We start from the raw sequence: 23,372 nt of genomic DNA on the forward strand, positions 1-23,372 counted from the left end.
TCATAAATGTAAAATAATGTTAGTTTCTTATGCATATGGTTAATTAGAATATTCTCAATGCTTTGTAACTATTAACAGTTTTGTAGAAATTTTTCTCCTGTCATTGATATACATTAGAATTTTATGCATTTTACATAGAAAAAGAACTATTATATTGCATCAAAACATGGAATTTGGAATTAAAAAGAAAGAAAGTATTTTTTTCTTAATAGGGCACCAGTCGCACCAAATGTATGCCAAAACACCAAATGTGATAACCAACTTATATCATGTCATGAAAAGCTGAGCAATGATAATATATGTAACATTCAATGCGTGTCTCTGCTGTTTTATCACTGTGTACATAAGTAAAAGGAAACTGGTATTCTGCTTTGGTACACAGTGATCTGTTTCGTTTAAAAAAAAAATCACAGAATCACACAAATTTTACATCGCACACAAACTTAACATTATATATGTATTACATTCATTATACATAAAGTCATTATTTTTTTCATAACACTTTATATATCATTAGGGTTGCTGCTATCTAGTTAGACTTTGCATCAATATTTATATTTGGAGTTAAGTATTGTTCTATTAACAGAAAAGTAACCCCCCCCAAAAAAAGGGGGAGTTTGAATTCACATAAACATTCAAACTAATTTTTGCTTACATTAATACATTTGTTACATTGTTTACACTTAAAAAATAGCATCAATTCAATCTTAAAAAGAATAGAGTGGGGATTATATTCACAAAAAAATTCTACCACATTCAAATTATGATAAAACTAAAACTCCCTTTCAAACAGATTTTAAAAAAATTAAATTAATTTACCTATTTTAATACACATAAATATATAAAAAACTTCATACATAAATACATTGTGACATTATAACTCTCCTTCCTCAGTGAGGCATAAAATGTCACCATCCATTGCTTCATTTATCACATTTATTTATTTATTAATTCTACTTTAATATCTAGTAATGCTATGTTTGGATGATTTTATTACCATTTATTCTCATCCTGAGCCTAAATTCTTCTGCAAAAATTTGAAGAATTTATCTATAGTTTAAGAACCAAATATTAGCTCATGTTCAAGCCAAGAACTTCTGCAACACAAACATTATAATGAACAATCACAGTACTATTATGATCTCTGATTATGGATTCTGTATGGTCTGAAGACATGGACATCCTCTTTGTTGTTCTTTCTTTAACAAGTGAATAATAATTAAGCCATACTATGTTCTCTATTGAAATATAAAGCAATTTCACCATTTGCAATTTAAATCAAAATCAGAATCTTGCTCTCTTAATGCCTGCCTCTGTCCTATCACTGACAAGTAGTCTGCTACCTTTCTTTATCACCAGTTATAAATAAACATCAGAAATTTATCATTGGTATTATTGGAAGCAATTTCAGCAATCACAGAATTTGTATTGCTTCAATATTTTTATACATGAATAATGCTTTAATGAAGATGATGTTTGAAAGCTTCACTACTAACCTACTTGTCTAGCATCTTGTATATATGTGATACCTGCCGCTTATTAATCTCACTGGTTTAATAAAATCAGCTGCTTATTACATTCAAATTTTCAGGAAGCAAAACAAATATATACTACAGTCAAAAGTCGTTAATCCGGACTCGTCGGGACTTCGGCGATTTCGGATTATCGAATTTTCCGGATTATAGATCATCAGTTTAAATCTCGTAAGATGGCATGCAGAAATTCTAAAATTAAAAATATGAAACCATAATTTATGAAATAAAGAACAACTATGATCTAAAGGGTATCAAAATTTCCAAAAAGAAAAAGCTTAATATTTATTTGTTTACTTTACAGTCAAAAGTCGTTAATTCGGACACCCATAATCCGGAATGATCTATAATCCGGACCTCAAAGTTACAAACTTTCTGCGCATGCGTCTCGTTGACGCATGCGCATAAGACCTTTACTGCTGCGAATCTGAGTGTGCGCGTGCGCAAAATACGTTTACGAATGCGCGTTTAATGTATAATGGACGGTATAAGCTAAGCTCTAATTATCTATTTCAGTTAATGTTGCAAATTGCGTTGTTCCTTAATCTTCGAATTGGATCCGGCTTATTATTTTTTGCAGAATGTTAGAGCAATTTTATAAAAGTAAGCTTGAACTTTCGATTATGTCAAATAGAATTTCCGATTTATATTTACTAATATGTAAGGGATCTACAAAGCGAAAGAATGTTTCGGAGTCCATTAAACAAAAAGTGGAATTGCTGCAAAAAATAAATAAAGGCATATCCTTTGTTTATCTAAACTTTAACGTTTGTTTATCTAAACTTTGTTTATCTTTAATGCCGCGGCGCGCGCAATTAATTGGAAGTTGATCTGTCAGCACTATCCTTATCTTCAGAGCAGATGTTTTTATTTTATTTGGCTTATAATTGCTTACTAAATGTAGTATTTCATTTCGATGTACTCCGTCTTTGATATGATTTAAATCAAATGCCTCGTCATTATAATTCGCTTCCGATAGCGAAGAAAGTGACAGAGGTTATTGAAAACGAAAAAATTTCGATTGACAAATTAGTCGGTATTCTCGACACAGCAATTATAGGACTTGAACAGCGGAACTTTGTAACTGAACAAGAAATTATGTCTGTTTATAGAATTAAAGAGAATGTATTATCACATAAAAAACGAAGCAACTTAAACAACTTACATTGAAAGAAATGTTTAGTAAAGTAAACAAATAAATATTAAGCTTTTTTGTAAATTTTGATACACTTTAGATCATAATTGTTCTTTATTTCGTAAATTATGGTTTCATATTTTTAATTTTATAATTTCTGCATGCCATTTTACCAGATTTAAACTGATGATCTATAATCCGGAATCGCCGAAGTCCCGACGAGTCCGGATTAACGACTTTTGACTGTATTAAACATTTCTTTCAAGGTAAGTTGTTTAAGTTTTGCTTCGTTTCATGTGATAATACTTTCTCTTTAATTCTATTAAACAGACATAATTTCTTGTTCAGTTACAAAGTTCCGCTGTTCAAGTCCTATAATTGCTGTGTCGAGAACACCGACTAATTTGTCAATCGAAATTTTTTCGTTTTCAATAACCTCTGTCACTTTCTTCGCTATCGGAAGCGAATTATAATGACGAGGAACTTGTTTTAAATCATATCAAAGACGGAGCATATCGAGATGAAATACTACATTTGGTAAGGAATTATAAGCCAAATAAAATAAAAACATCTGCGCTGAAGATAAGGAGAGTGCTGAGAGATCAACTTCCAATTCATTACGCGCCCGCCGCGGCGTTCCCCCCGCCGAGCAGCGTGAAACTGATAAACAGATTTCGGATTTCAAAACATACTTTCGCTTTAGATCCTTTACATATTAACAAATATACACTCATGTCCAAAATTATCTTTACATACCCAAAAATGATGATATTCAATGAAATATCGAATCAATGTGATCCGTATTTGCAGGGAATGTGTGCAAACCAAGCCTAATTAGCATTATCCAATCAAAAGTAATCGAACGTTTTGTGATATGCAAATCTAGCCGTTACGTCATCCAAGGGGGAATCAAGCACTTTGCGCAAACTGAATATTTGAGTGAATTTCTGCAACATAGCGTTTGATTTCAGTGTGTAGGGACTCAAAGCGGTTTGTTATGGCTTCGAAGTATCATTTGGAAGAATCTGTAAAGTAACGAATTATCGGCCGTTTAGAGGCAGGGCAGTCAATCATGGAAACAGCCACATGTCTGAATATTTCAAGACAGACAGTCTCTAAGCTATGGAAACAGTTTCAAAATGATGGAAATGTTGTAAGGAGGCCTGGACAAGGTCGGAAACGAATGACAACTGCTTCTGAAAGATCGGTATCTGGCATTAACTGCCCGTCGTAACTGAAAAGCTACTGCTCGCCAGTTAAGTTCAGAGCTTGCAGCCGCCACTGGAACTGTTGCATCACGGCAAACAATATACAGAAGGCTTAATTAAAAAGGCCTTTATGCCAGAAAGCCAAGGGTATGTGTTTTACTGTCTTCACAGAAAAAGAGGGATCGCTTTAATTGGTGTAAAGAACATCAAAACTGGACTGAACATCAGTGGTCCCATATTCTCTTTACTGATGAGTCGCGGTTTAGTTTAACTGGTGATTCTAAACGTGTTTACATCTGGAGGGAGTCAGGAACACGAAATGATCCCTCGAACATTGTGGAACGTTACCGTTTCGGTAGTGGAGGTGTGATGGTATGGGGTGGAATAATGATCGATGGACTTACGCCCCTACACGTGTTCAGCAGCGGATCTGTGACAGGCCAGGTATATCGGGATGAGGTCTTAGATCCTTATGTAAGACTTTTCAGGGGTGCATATGGACCTGACGTTTTATTTATGGATGATAAGGCCCGTCCACATCGAGCAAACCTCGTTGATGAATTCCTTGAAAGTGAAGACATTAAGCGAATACCTTGGCCACCAAACTCTCCTGACCTTAAGCCGATAGAGAACTTATGGGACTACCTTGGAAGAGCAATTGCACGTATACATCCTCCTCCTAGAGATGTAAATGCTCTGAAGACGGCATTGCTGGAACAGTGGATATTAATTCCCCAAACTGTGGTTAACAACGTTATTTCCAGCCTTAAAACACGTTGTGATATGTGTGTACAAGTCAGGGGAGATCATATTCCATATTAAATTCGTAAGACTTAATTCTTTTTCTGAATCATTCCTTTTTTTCTTAACCCTCTTTGTCACACTTTATTACCATTTTTATTGTTTCATGCTACAATTTTATATCATATGAGGTGATCTTCAATTTTTTCTTTTGCATTTATGTGTCATCATGTTATGTATGATTCCACGAAAACTCATTAAATTATAAGTCATAGTCTCTGAGAAATCCGTGAATTTATGCATGTAAACATAATTTTGGACATGAGTGTATATCGAAAATTCTGTTTGATATAATCGAAAGTTTAAGCTTACTTTTATAAAATTGCTCTTACAGTCTGCAAAAAAATAATAAGCCGGATCCAATTCGAAAATTAAGGAACAACGCAATCATCAACATTAACTGAAATAGATAATTAGATAATTTTAGCTTATACGTCCATTATACATAAAACGCGCACGCGAAAACGTATTCTGCACTTGCGCACACTCATATGCGCAGTCGTAAAAGGTCTTACGCGCACGCGTAAACGTCTATGCGCATATGTCAACGCGGCGCATGCGCAGAAAGTTTTTAGTTTTGAGGTCCGGATTATAGATCATTCCGAATTATGGGTGTCCGAATTAACGACTTTTGACTGTAATCAATTAAAAAAAATGCTGTTTACTAAACACCTCTCTGCTGATTACAGAAGTCAGATTAAAAAAAGACTAATTCGGCAATGCCAGAACATCCTACTTCTAGGTATGAAAGCTATTTTTTTTTTTTTTTCTTATTGTGGTCTTTCACATATTTATCATTCAAGTATGTAGTGCTTCAATAAAATAGGTTTGACCAAAATTTCCATTCCTGTACTAGTGAAACCCTCTGTTCAGGGCTCTTTGTTTGCACTGGAACCTTAAGATAAGGAAAGGCAGTCATACTTTCCTTATGTTAAGGTTAACGAAAACATGGACTCATAAATGAATGACTGTTCTTTCTGGAATATCAACTGATTAGAAGCACAATTTCTGCATTAAATCTTTTAAGGTTTACACATTTACATATTTGCCTTAGATATATACAATATGTTCACAGAGTTCCAAAAAAAAAAAAAAAGTTCATGAAGTGCTTCCTAGCATTATTGTGCATTAAGACTCTTTGAATGGAAAGGGAGTGATAATTTCAGGCTGAAAGGAAAAAACTAAGAATTGGTTATGCCTGTAATCATGAAGTCGCAGAACTAATTAATAGATTAAGTGGAATCTCTCTGCTGGCTAGAAATGCGATTTTTGAAACTGAATAAATTATTGGGAGAAACATTTTAAAAATTTTTTACGTACCTAAGTTATAACATGTTGGAAATATCTAAATGAAAAGCTTAAACTTGAAAAAAAGATGATAAACCTTAATGTTCTTGGTTAGTGAAACCAGAGAAAAATTACATTTAAATTGGAATTTCCAAAACATTTTGGACTTTACTTACAGAGGGTGTTCATCTATTTTTGTAATGATTTTGCAAAGATTTATATATAAACACACCTTAGAATTTTATTTTTTAATATGTTGAATCTGATAGTCCTTTTGTTGAACAATCATATTACATCTTGATTTCCAAGATAAAAGTCCTTTTCTTAAAACATCAAGATCGATTTTATTCCATTCCCCCTTCACAGTCTTCTACTAGAGTCCATCCAATGTTTTGGGATGCTGCTTATGAAGAGCTTGTTTTAAAAGTTGAAATGCACAGTAATCCTTAGGACACACATCAGGGGACTTGGGTGAGATGCATTTAAAGGGAACAGCTTCAATTCTGGTTTCATTTCTCATTTTTTTTAGAAACACAGCAGTAGATTTTGAGGTATGACTCGGAGCCTTATCTTGATGGAACTTGACACAATAAAGATTGTTTGGGTAAAGACATGGAAGTTACTTAAAAATAAATGTTAAAACATATTTCTGATAGTAATCTGAATTAATTTTGACATTTTCTTTTACTTTTCTTATTTAACATTTTCCATTATAAGAAAATCCAGTAATAACTATAAAACCTTTAGAAAACTTTCCTTGTTTTCTCTGAACCCACATATATTGTCTTTCTCTCCTCGTTTTTGGTAGCAAATCAATCTTTTTTTTTTTATTGCAATCAGATAAGTATATCTAAGCCACATTAACTGCAACTATATATTTCCATTTTTCCCCGCCAAATAATTTTCATACAGCAATCTGCATATAGTCTTAACAGTTCCTGCAGACATATCTAAAAATTTTACAATAGCTCATTTGGGGGCTGGATTTTCCTTTAAAACATGAGATGCAACTTTAGATTTAATTAAGAGCTGTATGTACTTTTGTTGGGTATGCATGTTTTGTCTTTTTTCCCAGTCAGATATAAACTTTGATGTTTCCTTCTTTTCATATTAATTATGTCACTTATTTTACATGTAGGAATATGAAAACCACACTTTTCAAATTTTTTTAATAACTGAATAAGAGTATTTTTCTTTGGATGGCACAAAATATAGCCCTTGATCCATTCTTTATTTGTCAGCGACAGTGTTAGGCAATGAACATCACGTTTTTGTTTTCATTAGCTTTAAATCAGATTTTATAATTTTGTTCACAGTTCCTACAAAGATATTTAAAGATTCTGCAATAGCTCTTTGGGGGGCTGGATTTCCTTTAAAACAAGAGATGCTATTTTAGATTTAATAAGAGCTATGCATACGTTTGTCGGGTATGCATTTTTTGCCTTTTTTCCCAGTCAAATGCAAACTTTGACATTTCTTTTTTTTCTTATTAATTATGTTAATTATTTTACATGTAGAAATATTGAACCCAAGCTGTTCACATCTGTTCTTAATAATTGAATAAGAGTATTTCTATTCGGAAAGCAAAAAAATATAGTCTTTGATCCCTTGTATATTTTTCAGCAATATTTTAAAGACCCCAAACCTACGCCTGCAGGCACCCACTGATCGTTTAACGTGCACTCTCTGCTGTGAGATCATAATAAAAATGCTTTAGTTTTCAATAAAATTCTATGTCAAAGTTTTCTCATTTTTCATGAAACAGAAATTACGTCCAACACAGATAACAGTAGAAAACAGATTGCAACCGATCTCTGTTTTACTTGCGCATTCGGCTAATTTCCCGTACATAAAATTCAAAATGAAATGAACTGGATGCCAAACTGGGCGATAGAAAATTGGTAATTTAATAGCTTTTAAACATACAGTATACAAATATAGCTATGTCTCTACAAACAGAGTATTACAACACTGAGTCTCGCCTCTGGAATGGAACTTGACTGCAGCCAATTTGAGTGATATTTCAGAAGCCTTCTGGTGACAAACAATTCCGAGCCTTTGGTATTATGAGATTTGTATTTTTTGCAAAAAAATTTTATACTTTGTAGATTTTGTATGCATTACTTAATAATTATTTTGCATAAGAATAAAAACAATAATTGTGTTAAGTTTTATTTTTTGAATTAAATATTTTTTTGTAAATTATGTGCATGTCTTAAGTCTATCCAACTATACATTCACCTTGAAAAAGCAAATGGTGTCTGCCATCCAACAGGTATTCTAGCCCTCTTAGAGACCACTGGCTTATAAATGATAAACTTATAATAGAATTATAAATGATAAACTAATAAAAAATGTAAATGTGTTGAGGACAGAAAAGATGGAAAAGAAAAGTACAAAAAAGATGAAAAAAGAAAAGTACAAAAAAGATGGAAAATCAAGAGCCATTGAAACTACTCGTCCAGGGTGGTTTCAAACAATGAAAGTAAAAAATGTTCCTATCTCTAGAGCTGATTTTTACTATACAAGTTAAGGAGTTAGCTAAAATGCAAGGACAGAATTTTGTATCATCTAGCAGATGGCTCACAGGTTGGAAAGAGAGTTTAATATGTTTGATTATAGCAAAGTATGCAAGGGCTATCCATCCAACATCAATGATATTTCTTTGGTGCTCTTCCTAAGGAAAACTGGCTTGTATCCATGTTACAGATGAGGAAAACACGAAAACACACATGCAGCCAGTCCATTCACTTGGAACAGAATCCAGGTGGAACTATGAGTGTTAAGCGTCTTTACTGCTTGGCCACTGGTAGGCAATGGAAAGACAGAAATCTAGCTTTGCTCATTGGAAACTGCATGTTGAGAAGAAAGAGAATAACTAGATAAAAGAAGTTTTACCCATAAAGCTGAATGAATACAGACACATGAAATTTATAAAACAAAACAAACTGAAGTATATTACAGAACATATCAAGAAAACACACATTAATATTTAAAAATGAAACAGCAACTGGTTTAAGAAACTGAAGAATGTGTACTGTGTTATTAATATACAATATGAATCTAATAATTAAGGAGATAGTACTAGTTTACCTCTATTTTAACATACAATATGAATCTAACAATTAAAAAGATAGTACTGGTTTACATCTATTTTAACACACATAAATTCATGAATGACAAGTATTATATTTACTTATTTTCTTTTGAAATGGAACAGCAAAATGAAAAAATGAAGAAATAGCTTTGCTACTTAGATAACTGTGCAGCAGACACACATCTCTGATCTCTTTCTGAAATACATTAGTGTCTCTTCGTAAAAATATAACTTCTATTACAGTCAAAAGTCATTAATCCGGACTCGTCAGGACTTCGGGGATTCCAGATTATAGATCATCAGTTTAAATCTGGTAAGATGGCATGCAGAAATTATAAAATTAAAAATATGAAACCGTAATTTATGAAATAAAGAACAATTATGATCTAAAGGGTATCAAAATTTACAAAAAAAAAAAACCTTAATATTTATTTGTTTACTTTATTAAACATTTCTTTCAATGTAAGTTGTTTAAGTTGCTTCGTTTGCTGTGATAATACTTTCTCTTTAATTCTATAAACAGACATAATTTCTTGTTCGGTTACAAAGTTCCGCTGTTCAAGTCCCGTAATTGCTGTGCCGAGAATACCGACTTACTTGTCAATCGAAATGTTTTCGTTTTCGATAACCTCTGGGTCACTTTCTTCACTATCGGAAGCGAATTATAATCACGAGGAACTTGATTTAAATCATATCAAAGACGAAGTACATCGAGATAAAATACTACTCTTAGTAAGGAATTATAAGCCAAATAAAATAAAAACATCTGCCCTCAAGATAAGGATAGTGCTGACAGATCAACTTCCAATCCTCGGGGTGAAATTGATAAACAGATTTCGGATTTCGAAACATACTTTCGCTTTGTAGATACAAATTACATATTAGTAAATATATATCGGAAATTCTATTTGACATAATCGAAAGTTCAAGCTTACTTTTATGAAATTGCTCTAACAGTCTGCAAAAAATAATAAGCCGGATCCAATTCGAAGATTAAGGAACAACGCAATCTGCAACATTAACTGAATTAGATAATTTTAGCTCAGCTTATACCTCCGTTACACATTAAATGCGCAAGCGCACAAACATATTAGCAGCCGTAAAGGTCTTACGCGCTCTCGTAAACGCCTGCATGCGTCTCGTAAACGTCTACGCATGCGCAGAAAGTTTGTACCTTTGAGGTCCGGATTATGGGTGTCCGAATTAACGACTTTTGACTGTAGTCAGTCTTTAGACCAGGATATTATAAAAGTTTGCTAATTTCATTATAGGAAAGATGGTAAGAAATTATAAATATAATTGAATCTTGTGAAAATGAACTGCAGAAACTATCAGAAAAAGTGGCACCAAAAAGAAAAAAGAAAAAAAAAAGTAGTGATGTGCCAAGACCAATTGAATCTAGAAAAGCGAGGCAAATTCTAAGTAAAACTTATAGTTTTACGACATTGAGAATATAACTCAAAACTGTTAATAAGCAATAAAAAATAAACAAAGATAGAGCAACTGTTGGTAAAAGTTAAAAATTTCATTAAGAACATGACTATAAAAATACTTTTACAATAAAATATAAAAAATAAATTTCAAAACTGCATAAGTAATTTAATTTTAGAAATAATTTTTTAATTTTATTTTAGCATTAATTATTGGATTTAGTCATTATGTATCAGTTTTAAACTTCTGTAGTAAAATAATATCATGATTTGCAATATATAAATCATCATCTAATAAATTCAGTTACTTCATAAACTGTAATATGTTTGGAATTTGAAATGAAAGTAATTTGAATAAACGGCAAGTACTGTGTGTGTGTATATATATATATATATACACACACACAGTACTTGCCGTTTATTATATATATATTATATACTATATGACACAACTATAATTCTTAATATTTGGGTGAATATATATATATCACAACTGTAATACCTGATATTTGGGCAACAGCTGTAATGGATTTCAGAAGTTGTTTTGGGTTATCTTTGGATTATGGTAACTTGGCAATTTTTTGGCGAAAATTTGGCGACCAACCCTGCTACAGCAACCTGCCAGTTTTTGTTTGGATGCCATTTTGTTTTCACTAAGTAAAGGCATTTTTTTTTAACTCAACATTTTTTTCCAACAATCTGCTAGCTGAATTACGCTTATGCCAGAATTTTCATGGAACAAAAGTGCTTAATCATGACAAAGATTAGGTGCAAAATTGGGAGAAAGTGCAGAATCGCAAACTGCTTGCCGCGTTTTTAAGAATGGCACATACACGTTGACCTATTTTCACTTAAAAAAACATTCCAGAATTGCACAAAAAAGGCATTGCGCACACTCTTCACTCTATCTATCTACACTGCTAAAGTCCTAGCTAGTAACCTTTATCACCTTACCAAAATGTTGCCAAACTACCTGTTACCATATTCCAAAGATTAGCCATTGTTTTACTATAGTTTCAATGATGCATAGCAAAGAAGAGACTTGCAGATAGATGTGACTGTAAATACATCATATAAGTTCATTACTGGATAATTAATTCTTGAGATATATATCCTTCACACATTATCCTGTGTGCAATATGCTCCCAATCTTCACAACATTCTTTGAAGTTTACCGTATTTACTCGCATAATAGGGGCACCCTGTTTTGAAGCAGAAAAAATCATCAGAAGCATACAATACTGTGCAGTAGATTTCCCCCCACAACAGTCGCACTTAGACTTTCACAATGAAAAATTGCAAAAAACAGTGTGACTATTACGTGAATAAATATGGTACATCCTTAGACAATGGGCGAAACAAAGAGATAAGCAGCATGTGTTTGCACAGCGAGACTAAGCAAGAAAGAGCATATGCATTCAGAAAAACCACAGGAGAGGCAAAAGGTATCTTATCTGTGATTGGATAAGAGGTGTCCACAATGCAGGATTACAAAAGAAAACAGGAGCACTTCAAATTCATATATTATAAACACTTACTGTTTTTAGGACAGAAAGGTGAAGTAACCAAATTAAAATGAGAAAGAAAAGGGACTGTTGTCAAATTAAAGTTCATAATTAGCTTGCATATTTTACACTTTACATACATATATATATATATAAATTTGAGTTCTAAAGAAAGAGAAACCTTGATCACCCTATCTAAGGACAAAGGTGTACGGTATAAATTAAAATCCTAAGTAGTACAGGTGAAAAAAATTTTTAGTTAAGCTTTTTGTGTGGAAAGTTAAAATTTGTTATAACAGTGATGTAATCATAAAAATAAAAATTAACATAACAAAAGCAATGAAAAAAACCAATAATGAAAAGCAATGCAAAAAGAAAAATGATAAAAAAAATATTAATTATTCCTATTTAATGTTTCAAGCATAATTTGTGAAGGGGTAAGTATTTGAAACACCAAATTGGTTTCATTAATGAGTGCCGAACAACATGTCTCATTCCTCTTGACAACATAAGACCTTAAACCATATTAAATAAATTTCCTTTTTTACAAAATAATATCTCAAATAGTCTCCCAACTGCCGCCAAGCTTCCCTGACATGCTATTCATACTCTGAGAACAAAATACATAAAACTTAAAATCAAAACACTTTTTGAGATATAATACTCATAAAATAAATAAATTGAAAAATTAAGGTGAAAGAACAACTGGTAGAACTCTACACAAAATTTTCAAAAATATGATTTAGTTATTCATATAAGTTACTCAACATTTTATGAATAGTCTCACTTACAAGTTAAAGTCCTATCTTATTTTATTTTAAAATAGGAATGGGTGAAAAAAAGGAAAAGAAAAATATCTACTTTGGTTCTGGAAAATTAAAATAAGCAAAGAAAATTATATAGAACAATTATTAAATGAAAAAGAAAAACTTAAAAATTAAAAGCTGAAAAAGAACCTTGCTATAATTGTTTTTAGTTGTTCGCCTCAAAATATCTGAATTTACTTAAATGGACATAACACAGTAGTACATGTGCAAGGGCAGATTGCTAAATTCAATAGTTGGAACTCAGCCTGGCAGGGTTACCATATCGAGAAACATTAAACAATTTCTGTAAATGGATGGGGAGGATCGAAGTACATGCTGGAAGAAGTGATCTTCCCGAGTGGTGCATTTTGGCAGGTTCTTGGATAAATAACCTTGGTCCAGTTGTGTTAAAATGTTTAGCATAAGCCAGAGACAGAGCTTCCAGTTAATCTTACAAGATCATTTTAAAGACAAAATGGCTTTAGATCTTAGATGTTAGAACTTCGATACACACATAGGTAGACCAAAAAAGAATGGAAGCATTTGGGAAAAGGAAGAGTATAATGCACTTAATATAATTTAAGATCACTTCTGGCATTTAAAACAGCATGAATCGTGTTTGGAACAGACATAAAAGTCCTGGATAACCAAACAGAATAGCAGAACTTTATTCTATTTTCCAATAAAAACCATAATAATTTGTGTGTAGATAAATCTAGTGATAGTGAAGGCTACAGAAAGTATGCAACTACATCCTAAACATTAATAGCTCTATGAATCAGAAAGTAATTTTGAAAAGCAGTCCTTTGGTGGGAAATAATATCTGCTTCACTAAATAGGCATTATTGCTCAAAATGATCAATGATCACCTTTGTTGTTAGTTACCATTTCTTTCAAGTAGATAATGGGGCTAGCTGAAACTATAAAAAGGTATGAATGGATTTTCGAAAGTGTGAAAGAACTTTGACCATAATTTACTATAGCCTGAAGACAGACTAAGCTGTTTAATAATTTTTTTAAAACAAAGATATATAAGATATAGATGTTTCTCACATGTAAACATGTCCTGGGTGGAAGAATTGTATTTATTGGTCTGAGATAAGTTTTTGCCTGGAGCAACATTCTAATTTCATGTTCTTAACAATACTGCAGTTTCTATTTTCTTTTTCTCCTGTGGTACAATGGATTTTACAGTAACCATTCTGCTGTAAATATTTTGCTCATGCAGTTCTCTTCCCATTGTTTCAGTCAAAAATGAATTCTGTAGATGTAAATTACGACAACAGCCACTGTATAATATTACATACAACATTCTTCTAAAACAAGCCAATACAAAATGCATCATAATAAACTGTCAAAATAAAGAATATACACTTACTTGCAAAAGAGACAATATTCTATCTGGACTTTGATGCTTACATTTTATTTTATTTTGTGAAGGATCCCTAGAATGTGAAAAAATGAAATTATTAATAAAAGTATTTAAAATGAAGAACATCCACACTAAATTTACACAAATAAACTACTTTTTTACAACATCCATTAGATATGAAAATAAAAAAAAAGTTGATAAACTAGGCAAATATCAAAAATTTAAAGAATCAATAGTCAGGAAATACTAAAAGTATTATTTCCTTCAAGATAATAAAATATTTAGAAAACTTCATATGTGCATAATGAGTAGAAATTTCAGCTACCTTTTATATAAACTTGTCTGGTCTATTTGAGGAAATATAATACCTCCAGTACTTGATAATTCAGTTTTGCAACCAGTAATGGACAAACCACATTTCTCTGCTGCTTGTTTAACATACGTATCAGACAGCATTCTTTCATGCCATTTAATTACATTTGCCAAATGAATCCAGCTTTGGGATGGAAGAGTATTCTAAAAGAAAAGATCTGTAGTAATGTTTCTCCCATGTACAAATAGTTACAAAAGACATGGTTAACTAAAGTAAAGATAAACTGATGTGCTCAAGAAAAGCTCCTTTTTAATATATAAATAAACTTTTTGAAACAAAGCTATATAATAGCAAACAATGCTGCTTTAAACATTTGCAAACAACTACCTAGAGCAATTATTTTCAGAGGTGTCAGCTAAGTTATTCACACAAGTGATTACTAAATAAAGATATATTCCACTGATTAAAATTCTTAATTCCTGCAGGTGACAACAGCAGTAAATACTGTTACATATAATGCCAAAATGCTGAAGCTATATCTCAAAGCAATTGATGGTTTAATATAATAGAGGTCTAAGAAGAATTTTATAATAGCAAATAGATTTGAAGTTTGAGAATACTTGAACGAGTAGCAAAAGCTATTCATTCCAGATTGTGATACTAATGCACATAGAATAATTTATTGCTTATCTAGTTGGATAGTTTGTGACTGAAAGTTTCAGTTCCATTTAGAGTTTATTTTACAGACTTACTTTTATGTGATCCAAACTGCAGAGTTGGTCACGTGAGTATTTTTCCCCCCTAATTTTCTATTCCATAAAACAAGTAAAAACTGCATTTTGGACTCTGAATTCAATTTCATTTTCAGTTTTTAGCTTCTTATTAATATTTACTGGTTTCATAATGCAACTTTTTTCATTTATTATTTCCCTATTTTAAAAATATTTTGCTACTAATTTTTTTAACATCAGCTTTGCATTTAAATTCATATTTATAAATTATAAATTTAAAATTCCTGAATTTTTTAAAATAATTCCCTTTTTGCAAGCAAGGCCAAGGTGTAGAGGTTTGACCGATGAAAACATTTATTCACTTTAAGAAGACTGTGAAGAAATAAGTGAGCTCAGATAAAGATGAAAGAAATAATTAAAATGAATTGTTAATGCTACAGCAAAATGATGGATTTTTTCTATGCAATCATAATATAACTAAATAGCATAAATACCATGTAAAAATATATTTACAAGAAGGTTGTTACTGAAATATAATATTGAGTTATTCTTTCAAGCTTAACATACTAATAAATATCAGAATAATACATACCATCTTAATGCATTTCTAATAAAAAATTTTGAGCACCACATTTTATGTACTACATGACTGTTTATGTAATATAAGCTTCTGTTCAAGGGTTAATTTAATAGTTTTTAAAACTTTGTATATGAGAAAGTAATTCTTAATTTAAGTATATGGTCCATATAGTTAAAGTAAATGACTTTAATTGAAGTTATTTATCAGTTAATTTTGCCATACAAAATTATCTTGGCAACAAGTTTATATAGTAGTAGATATTTTAGACTAACAACTCCAAAAACCAGGCATTAGTAACTTTTTTTTTTATCTGTAGGTCAAAGTCAACAAAAATGCGTGTATTAGAAAGACATTTCAGGTCAATGGCATTTTCATTTTAAAGGTCTTTTTTTGGTGAATAAAATAGCTTTTGTTGAAAAGATAATTACAATATGCTTTACTATAAAAATTAAAATTCTGATTATTATAAAAACAAATATAACTGAATGAACTTTATTTTGCTCTTCAGTATCAATTGCTCCCCTGGTGCTGAGCTTGTGACTTAGGTTTAATCAAGTCTGGCTTACAGTTATTAGGTTGTCCGGAAAATAATGCAGGTTTTAGCAATTGTTTATCTCTTCTGTACATTTTTAGCAACAAAAATATTTTGAATTACACTGGTTTATATATCATTTTGAACCTCTATTTTTGCTCTATATTTCTATAATAATCATTTTGTTCCAAAATTATTTTTAACAAAATTTACTAGGTGTTTTTGCTTAGATGTCAAGATGGGATTTTCTGCAAATTTACTTTTATGAGTACAAGCTAGGCCACAGCACAGCATAAACGGCTCAAAATGTCAACGAAGTATGGGGTGAGAAATGTGTTAATGAATCTACAGATCAACGGTGGACCAAAAGTTTCGTCGTGGAGAATTTGACTTGGAAGATCAAGAGCGTCGTGGATGCTCTTCAACTGTTGATGATGATGATTTGAAGACTTAAGTTGAAACAAACCTGTGCACAACTGCTCGAGAGCTTGTGGAGGAGTTTGGCATAAGCAAAACAACAAGTTCTGATCACTTGAATCGTATAGGAAAGTCAAAGAAGCTTGATAAATGGGTGCCTCACATATTGGGCGAAAATAAAAAAAAATAAAAAAAAAAAGAAAAACACCGTTTTAAAGTGTTGTCTTCTCTTCTTCTCCACAACAAAAATGATCCTTTTCTTGATCGAATTGTTACATGTGATGAAAAGTGGATTCTCTCTAACAACTGGCGACATTCGACTCAGTGGCTGGACCGTGGTCAGACACCACAACACTTTCCGAAGCCAAATTTGCACCAAAAGAAAATTATGGTGACTGTTTGGTGGTCTACGGCTGGTGTCATCTAACACAGCTGTCTATATCTGGGTGAAACGATTACGGCAGATAAATACTGTCAGCAAATGAATTAAATGCGCCAAAAGTTGCAATGCATGTGCTCGGCATTCATCAACAGAAAGCAGCCAGTTCTTCTCCATGACGATGCTTGGCTGCACGTCGTGCAACTGATCCTACAGAAATTGAACGAATAGGAATACGAGACTCTCTCTCTTCCCCCATATTCACCTGATCTCTCGCCAACCAATTACCACTTTTTCAAGCATCTGGATAACATTCTGCAGAAGAAATGCTTCAGAAACCAAGACAAGGTCAAAAACACCTTTGACAACTTTATCATGTCCAAAACTTCAGAATTTTATTCTACCACCATAAATAAACTTATATCTCATTAGCTAAATTGCATGATTCAGCTGCTGTTTATTTTGATATAAAATTGCATTTGAGTTGAGTTATGATACTTTAAAGATATATGTAAATAAACCTGCATTATTTTGCAGACAACCTAATAGTTGTCTTAAAACAAAAGCAAGCATCTGAAATTTACATACCTAAGCTGCTCCTGTTCTTCTTAAAATAAGTTTCACATGTGAAAATATTTGCTCATATTTATAAGCAGACAAAATGTCAAAGTAAATTTTTTAGCTATTGAATTAATTTTTATGCTACTGAAAAAGAACTACAACTGAGATAATGACTCTGGCATTCCCAAATGTCTGCCAAGGAATTATGGATCGATGCTGCCAAACTTATTGATTTTTTCTTACAATTATGTTAAAATTTTTATTTTTTGAAAATACAAATGCATGCTCATTACTGCAACTTCATGATAAAACAAAAATTGTACTGTTATTATTTATTTTCAGCTTATTATGTTATGTATTCCTTAAATGTTCATTTCATATTTATTTTTATATATATATACTTTATTTTTAGAACTCAAGAGGGTCAGATGAAATTATGAAATGGGTCCTGAGTGACCTATGGTTCATAAGTTGCTAGGCCTGGCACTTTTACTTTTTTTTTTACTTTCTCAACTTTCTTTCTTCCTTACAAAAATTTGGATTTCAAAGCCTATTTCATATTCAAAGTCTATCTCATCAATCACAAAAGTTCAAGCACCTTTTTCACTTAAAGGCACCTATTTCTGTTTCATACAGGTACCAAATGAGAAGCCATACAATTGAGTTCAATTACACTTTACACTGTTTGGTAATAATTATTTATCATCACTGTTTCTAAAGCTAGCATATTTTCCTTTATGTGAAGTTTCTATACTGATGTTATACTTCAATATAACACAAAATATATAGTTGACACTGGTTATAACAACTCTTTACTACCTAAAAGGGTATTAAAGGAAACGTTTATCAAAAATGGATTAAATATACTACCATTAGTTGGCAAGTGGTGTCCAAGTCATTATGATGAAACGATAACTACACCAAACAGCTATAATAATCAACTGCATTATGGGAAAAAGCTAACAAATACTAGCTAGTCCTTTACTTTCATGAACCAATCAAAGCCAAAAAAAAAAAAAAAAAAAAAATGCATGTTTTTTAAGTAATTTACAATTTAATATTTAACAATTTTCATAAAAATTATTAAATATACTAATAAGCAAGTTGCATAAAATCTTAATTTGGTACTTTTCTGTTATAACAGGGACCAAGAAAGAAAATCTCTTTCATGACTGATCATTGAAAAAATTGTTAATTAGTGATTCATGACTGATCATTGAATCACTAATTAACACCTCAAGTGTGTAACATAACTATCCAAGTCAGCAACTGTTTTACACATTTTTAACTGCTTCTTATGCTAGTTAATAGAGAATCAGAGAACCAATTTCAATAAAAATGCCTTGATTTTTCCTGTAAGTTTTAATGTTGTACCTCTTGGATCATTTCCAAAAATTCTATTGCAGAGTAAAATTAAATTAACTCAATTAAAAAATGAAAGACTACTAAGTATGCCTCAGCATGATTTGATTCATACTTAGCAGAATTTATACAGTACCTGTACATAAGAAAAAAAAAAAAAAAACCCTTTTGAAGTGATATTAACAGAAATTGCAGAAATTGTATGCTAAAAAACTGTAAGCAAGACGTAAATGTGAGGGCAATTTGTTTACATTTTACTTTCTTCTGCAATGTTTTTGTTATTTTCAAGTATTTTGTACTTGGCAACTTTATGCTGCACAATTTGTGTTTGGTGATTTGACTTCACAGATGCTGCTTAATACATACACACAGTAAAAAAAAAAAAATTAATTTAAATCTTTTATACACATCTCACATATTTTAAAATTTACATACTTAAAGCATAAATAATTAAATAAACTTTACATGACAGTCTTAGAAATGAAAAAACAACATACCAAGAAATAGTGAAGACATGGAAAGACAATCATATCAGCTAAAGTAAAATCAATTCCTTCTAAATAACAATGATCAAGACAAAAGTCTTGGCTTTTTTCAGTAATGACAAGGTTTTTAAGTTTCTCAGAAATGTCACCACTTGGCACAGGAGTTGAATTATTATCATATATTACAAAATTCAGTTGTTCAGATTTATTTGCAGCAATGTTTTTGTCTTCTTTAGAACTATTATTTACTTTTTTTGCAATGTCTAATTTTCTTTTCAAAATATTATGTGTTCTAACAGGTCGCTTTAAATGTGCTTCCAAAAGTGCCAAATTATCTGGAACATATGAAAGTGCATTCCCACACCTAAAATTAAAATGCATAAAAATATTACATTTTAATAAAGGTATATGAAAAAAAGTACAAAATCAGCAAATTTACATAAAACTGCAAATGATTATATAATTTCAATAAGAATACTAAACACATGTCCTTTTAACATTCAAATTTATATGAAAAATGCAAACAACGATATCATTAAAATGTAAAAAATGCAAAACATTCAATTAAGGCCAAATACTCTGCTTCATTTTGCTAAACTGTAATGGAAAGTAAAGATTATACTGGTTTTGCATTATTTTCATTTCCATATTTATTTGTCACTTCACATCAATATATAATAAATGCCAATACATGAATTACTGCTTTGCATATGTATTTTTATTTTACACTAAAATGCATGAAAAGAACAACTATAATATGATGAAAAATCTTAAAGAAAAAAATACTAAATAACATATACAAAATATAAATTTTTGAAGTGCAAGAAAATCACATTTTTGGAACTATACAAATAGACAAAGATGATTTTCATTAAATAAATTCCTCAGAATAGCAACCCAAAGTTGCATTAAAAATATGTGGCCAAATGATCAAATAATGTTTTCTAAATTCTAATATATCAGAACAGTGGCCAATTAGGGTGGGGCAAGGGGGGACATCTGTCCCCGGGTGCAGATGTTACGAAATTTTAGAATGAAATGTTTCCCGTTCTTGGCACAGAGAAAGAGGTGCAAAATCTTCAGTTGTCACCAGGTGCTGAAAACCCTAGCTATGCCTCTGTATCAGAACATATAATAAAATAGACTATACACATCATGCTAAACTATGGTGTAATAAATGTTTTACATGTTAGGTTTACATGTGGGTACACTAAACAATGATTGTTGGAGATTCTATGGCAAAAAGAATTTTTTAATTTCAAATTTAAGGAAATTTTGCTTATTCCTGCTGGTTTAATGTTCCAATGTCCTGCATAATATCACATTTTGATTATCAGAGATTCCTGTTAATGGAGAGATATCAAAACACTTCAGCTTAAGAATTTTGTTCCCAAATATTAAAAAGCATCATAATCTAAGAGCAAACAGAATTTAATTAAAGCACTTAAGAGAATATTAATTAAAAAGAGAATTTGAATCCAACAGACTTCAACTAAAATTCTCTTTTTAATCATGGGCTTGGATTCTAATATAAATCTTTTGGATTAAAATTCTCCCTATTTAGCAGATCTGAATTTAGTAGCAGTGGCTATGTTTTTTTCTGTCACAGATTTATGCATATTGGAAAATTTGATACCCTCTGATTATCCACCCAACTGTCCTGCAAAGTCAGTAATCATTGATGACTAATTTTTTGTCAACCTAACACATGAAAAACAGTAGGAATTTTTAAAAATAGCAGTACAGTGAAAATTACATAAAATAGCAATAAACTAATGACAATAAAAATGTAAGAAACAAATATATGTAAAACTCAAAATTATATAAAATAAACACTTAAAAACTCAAAATTACATAAAGTAGCAACAAATTAACCAAATTAAAAATGCAACTAAACTAAACGGTGCAACAGCCATACTGAGCCAAGGCCTGCAGTGCCCGAAATCTGCTTTCTTGACCGTGGACCCCAGGGTGCATGAACATATGCTCTGAATAAGTGGTCAGCTTGTCACAGGATGCCTGGTGTATAGTCCCCAACTGAACTTGGTACTCATTTTATTGACCCACTCAAGGAATGAAAGGCTGAGCCAACCATGCAAAGCCCAGGGATCGAACCCCAGACTTGTGGTGCTGCTGCGAAATGTTCTAGCCACTGCTCCACTGGGCTTCCAAAAAAACAAAAACAAAAAATATCCAGTAACAAAACAAGTCCTCTGCACATATGCATAATGATCTGTTCTAACTTATAAAAATATCACAGAATTTCAGAAATCTCGGCATCGCAGAGCAACTTGACACCCCTCTCCCATCATCCACACATCAACCTATTTTAACTTAAAATAACAAAATTGCACAAATCAACTTCATGGAATGCACATTTCTACTGTTAGGCAAAATGCCACATTTCTGAAAAAAATACAACACTTTTCTTTTTCATTAGCAGGCAAATTGCAGAATGGCATAACAATTCATTGCAAGAAACAAAAACAAAAAAAAACTCACTAATCACAACAAGGAGAAATCACAAACGTGACCCTCAAATTTCAACATAACAGATGGCATGCATTATACCAACTGTACCCAAATAAATACATTTTTGTAAAATTCAGATACTTAGTAGTATCTAAATTTTACAATTGACATAGTGTTTTGCCTGACGATTCTTGTCAAGGCTGGATGAATTATCAGAAAGCATGGAAAATGTCCATATGAAAATAGGGTTCAGCATTATCAGTTCATCTTAAATAAATAAATAAATAAATAATGAATAGCAAAAACAAAATATAAGAATAAATAATGGTATTGGCAGGAATAAGTTTAGAAACATAAGAACTTAGCTCTACATACACTTCTGTTGCAATAGTTCGAGACAGTTCAACTTTCACTCGCTACTCATTGAAAACAGTGGTATTATGTAATGTTATAGTTCGGCTATCTCAAATGCAACTTTGGCTGGCATTCTGCTAAAACACATAGACTGGTTCCAAAAGAGGTGTTATCACTTGCTGCGGTGTGAAAGGCCATGTGAAGGCCTTTTCTTCTCCAATAAAAGGGAATTTATATGCTCAAGGGGAAAGAAAGTCTCTGTCCTTCCACCCTATTTTGAGAATAATTCGGTATGAATGGCACATGCATGTTTACACTCACGGTTGCAGATGAGGCAGTTGAATTATAATATAAACAGCTATAATTTCCAAGATTGTTGTTCTTGAAACACTAAGCAACTGTACAATTGTGCTGATCAATATCCTTGTTAAACAGGCACTTATTATTCAACGATATTGAAAGCTCTTGCCTTGTCCTTTATTTTTTCTCCTGCATGTAGTAGCTGTTATAGATTGCAGCATTTGTTTTATTGGCATGTGTGTTATGACTTGTTTCTGATAAGCACAGTCAAATAACATTAACAGACAACAAACAGTATTCATTTTCTACAGTTGTTCTGACTCTTTATTTTACCCTGAGTATGTATTATTCCACTAACCATGAAAGTTGGCAGAGATCTTGCCAGAGTTGGACCAATCATTCTGTGGAATTCTGAGCCATAATTCTGTCTGCAATTCTTACAATAAAACATTCATCAATCTCTCTGCACTATCCACCACACATAAATCCACTGCTGCCGAAGTATTCGACCTGCTTCATTTCTGTGCTGTGCTTTGTAAGGCTTTCATCAATTTCTACTATTTTATAAATTTCTACTATTCTGGAGATTTGGAAAACTCATTGCACAGTGGCCTACAGTCAAAAATGGGGCTTTTCAGTAATAAACAGGATATGATAATTGTTACACCATAACATCACTTGAAAGGATGCCTTTCTTTCTCCAAATATGAAAA

The 23,372-nt window shown here is 31.7% G+C and overlaps 1 protein-coding gene across 2 annotated transcripts in view; it reads right to left on the reverse strand.

The window, feature by feature from the left end:
- LOC118184660 (glutathione S-transferase C-terminal domain-containing protein homolog) overlaps positions 1-23,372 on the reverse strand; it is a 51,054-nt gene that overhangs the window by 21,982 nt on the left and 5,700 nt on the right. For both annotated transcript variants that reach the window (XR_004757472.2, XM_035354360.2), the window contains exons 5-7: positions 19,546-19,897; positions 14,499-14,689; positions 14,180-14,246 (exon numbers count right to left, since the gene is read on the reverse strand). Coding sequence is in view for 1 of the 2 variants with exons in the window: in XM_035354360.2 (XP_035210251.2) it covers positions 14,180-14,246; positions 14,499-14,689; positions 19,546-19,897 (610 nt within the window). In the remaining variant the exon portion in view is untranslated. The remainder of the gene's footprint in view (positions 1-14,179; positions 14,247-14,498; positions 14,690-19,545; positions 19,898-23,372) is intronic.

The sequence above is a fragment of the Stegodyphus dumicola genome, chromosome 9 (assembly GCF_044657685.1).
Source record: "Stegodyphus dumicola isolate Sdum_Otavi_A_Nest chromosome 9, ASM4465768v1".
Taxonomy (NCBI): domain Eukaryota; kingdom Metazoa; phylum Arthropoda; class Arachnida; order Araneae; family Eresidae; genus Stegodyphus; species Stegodyphus dumicola.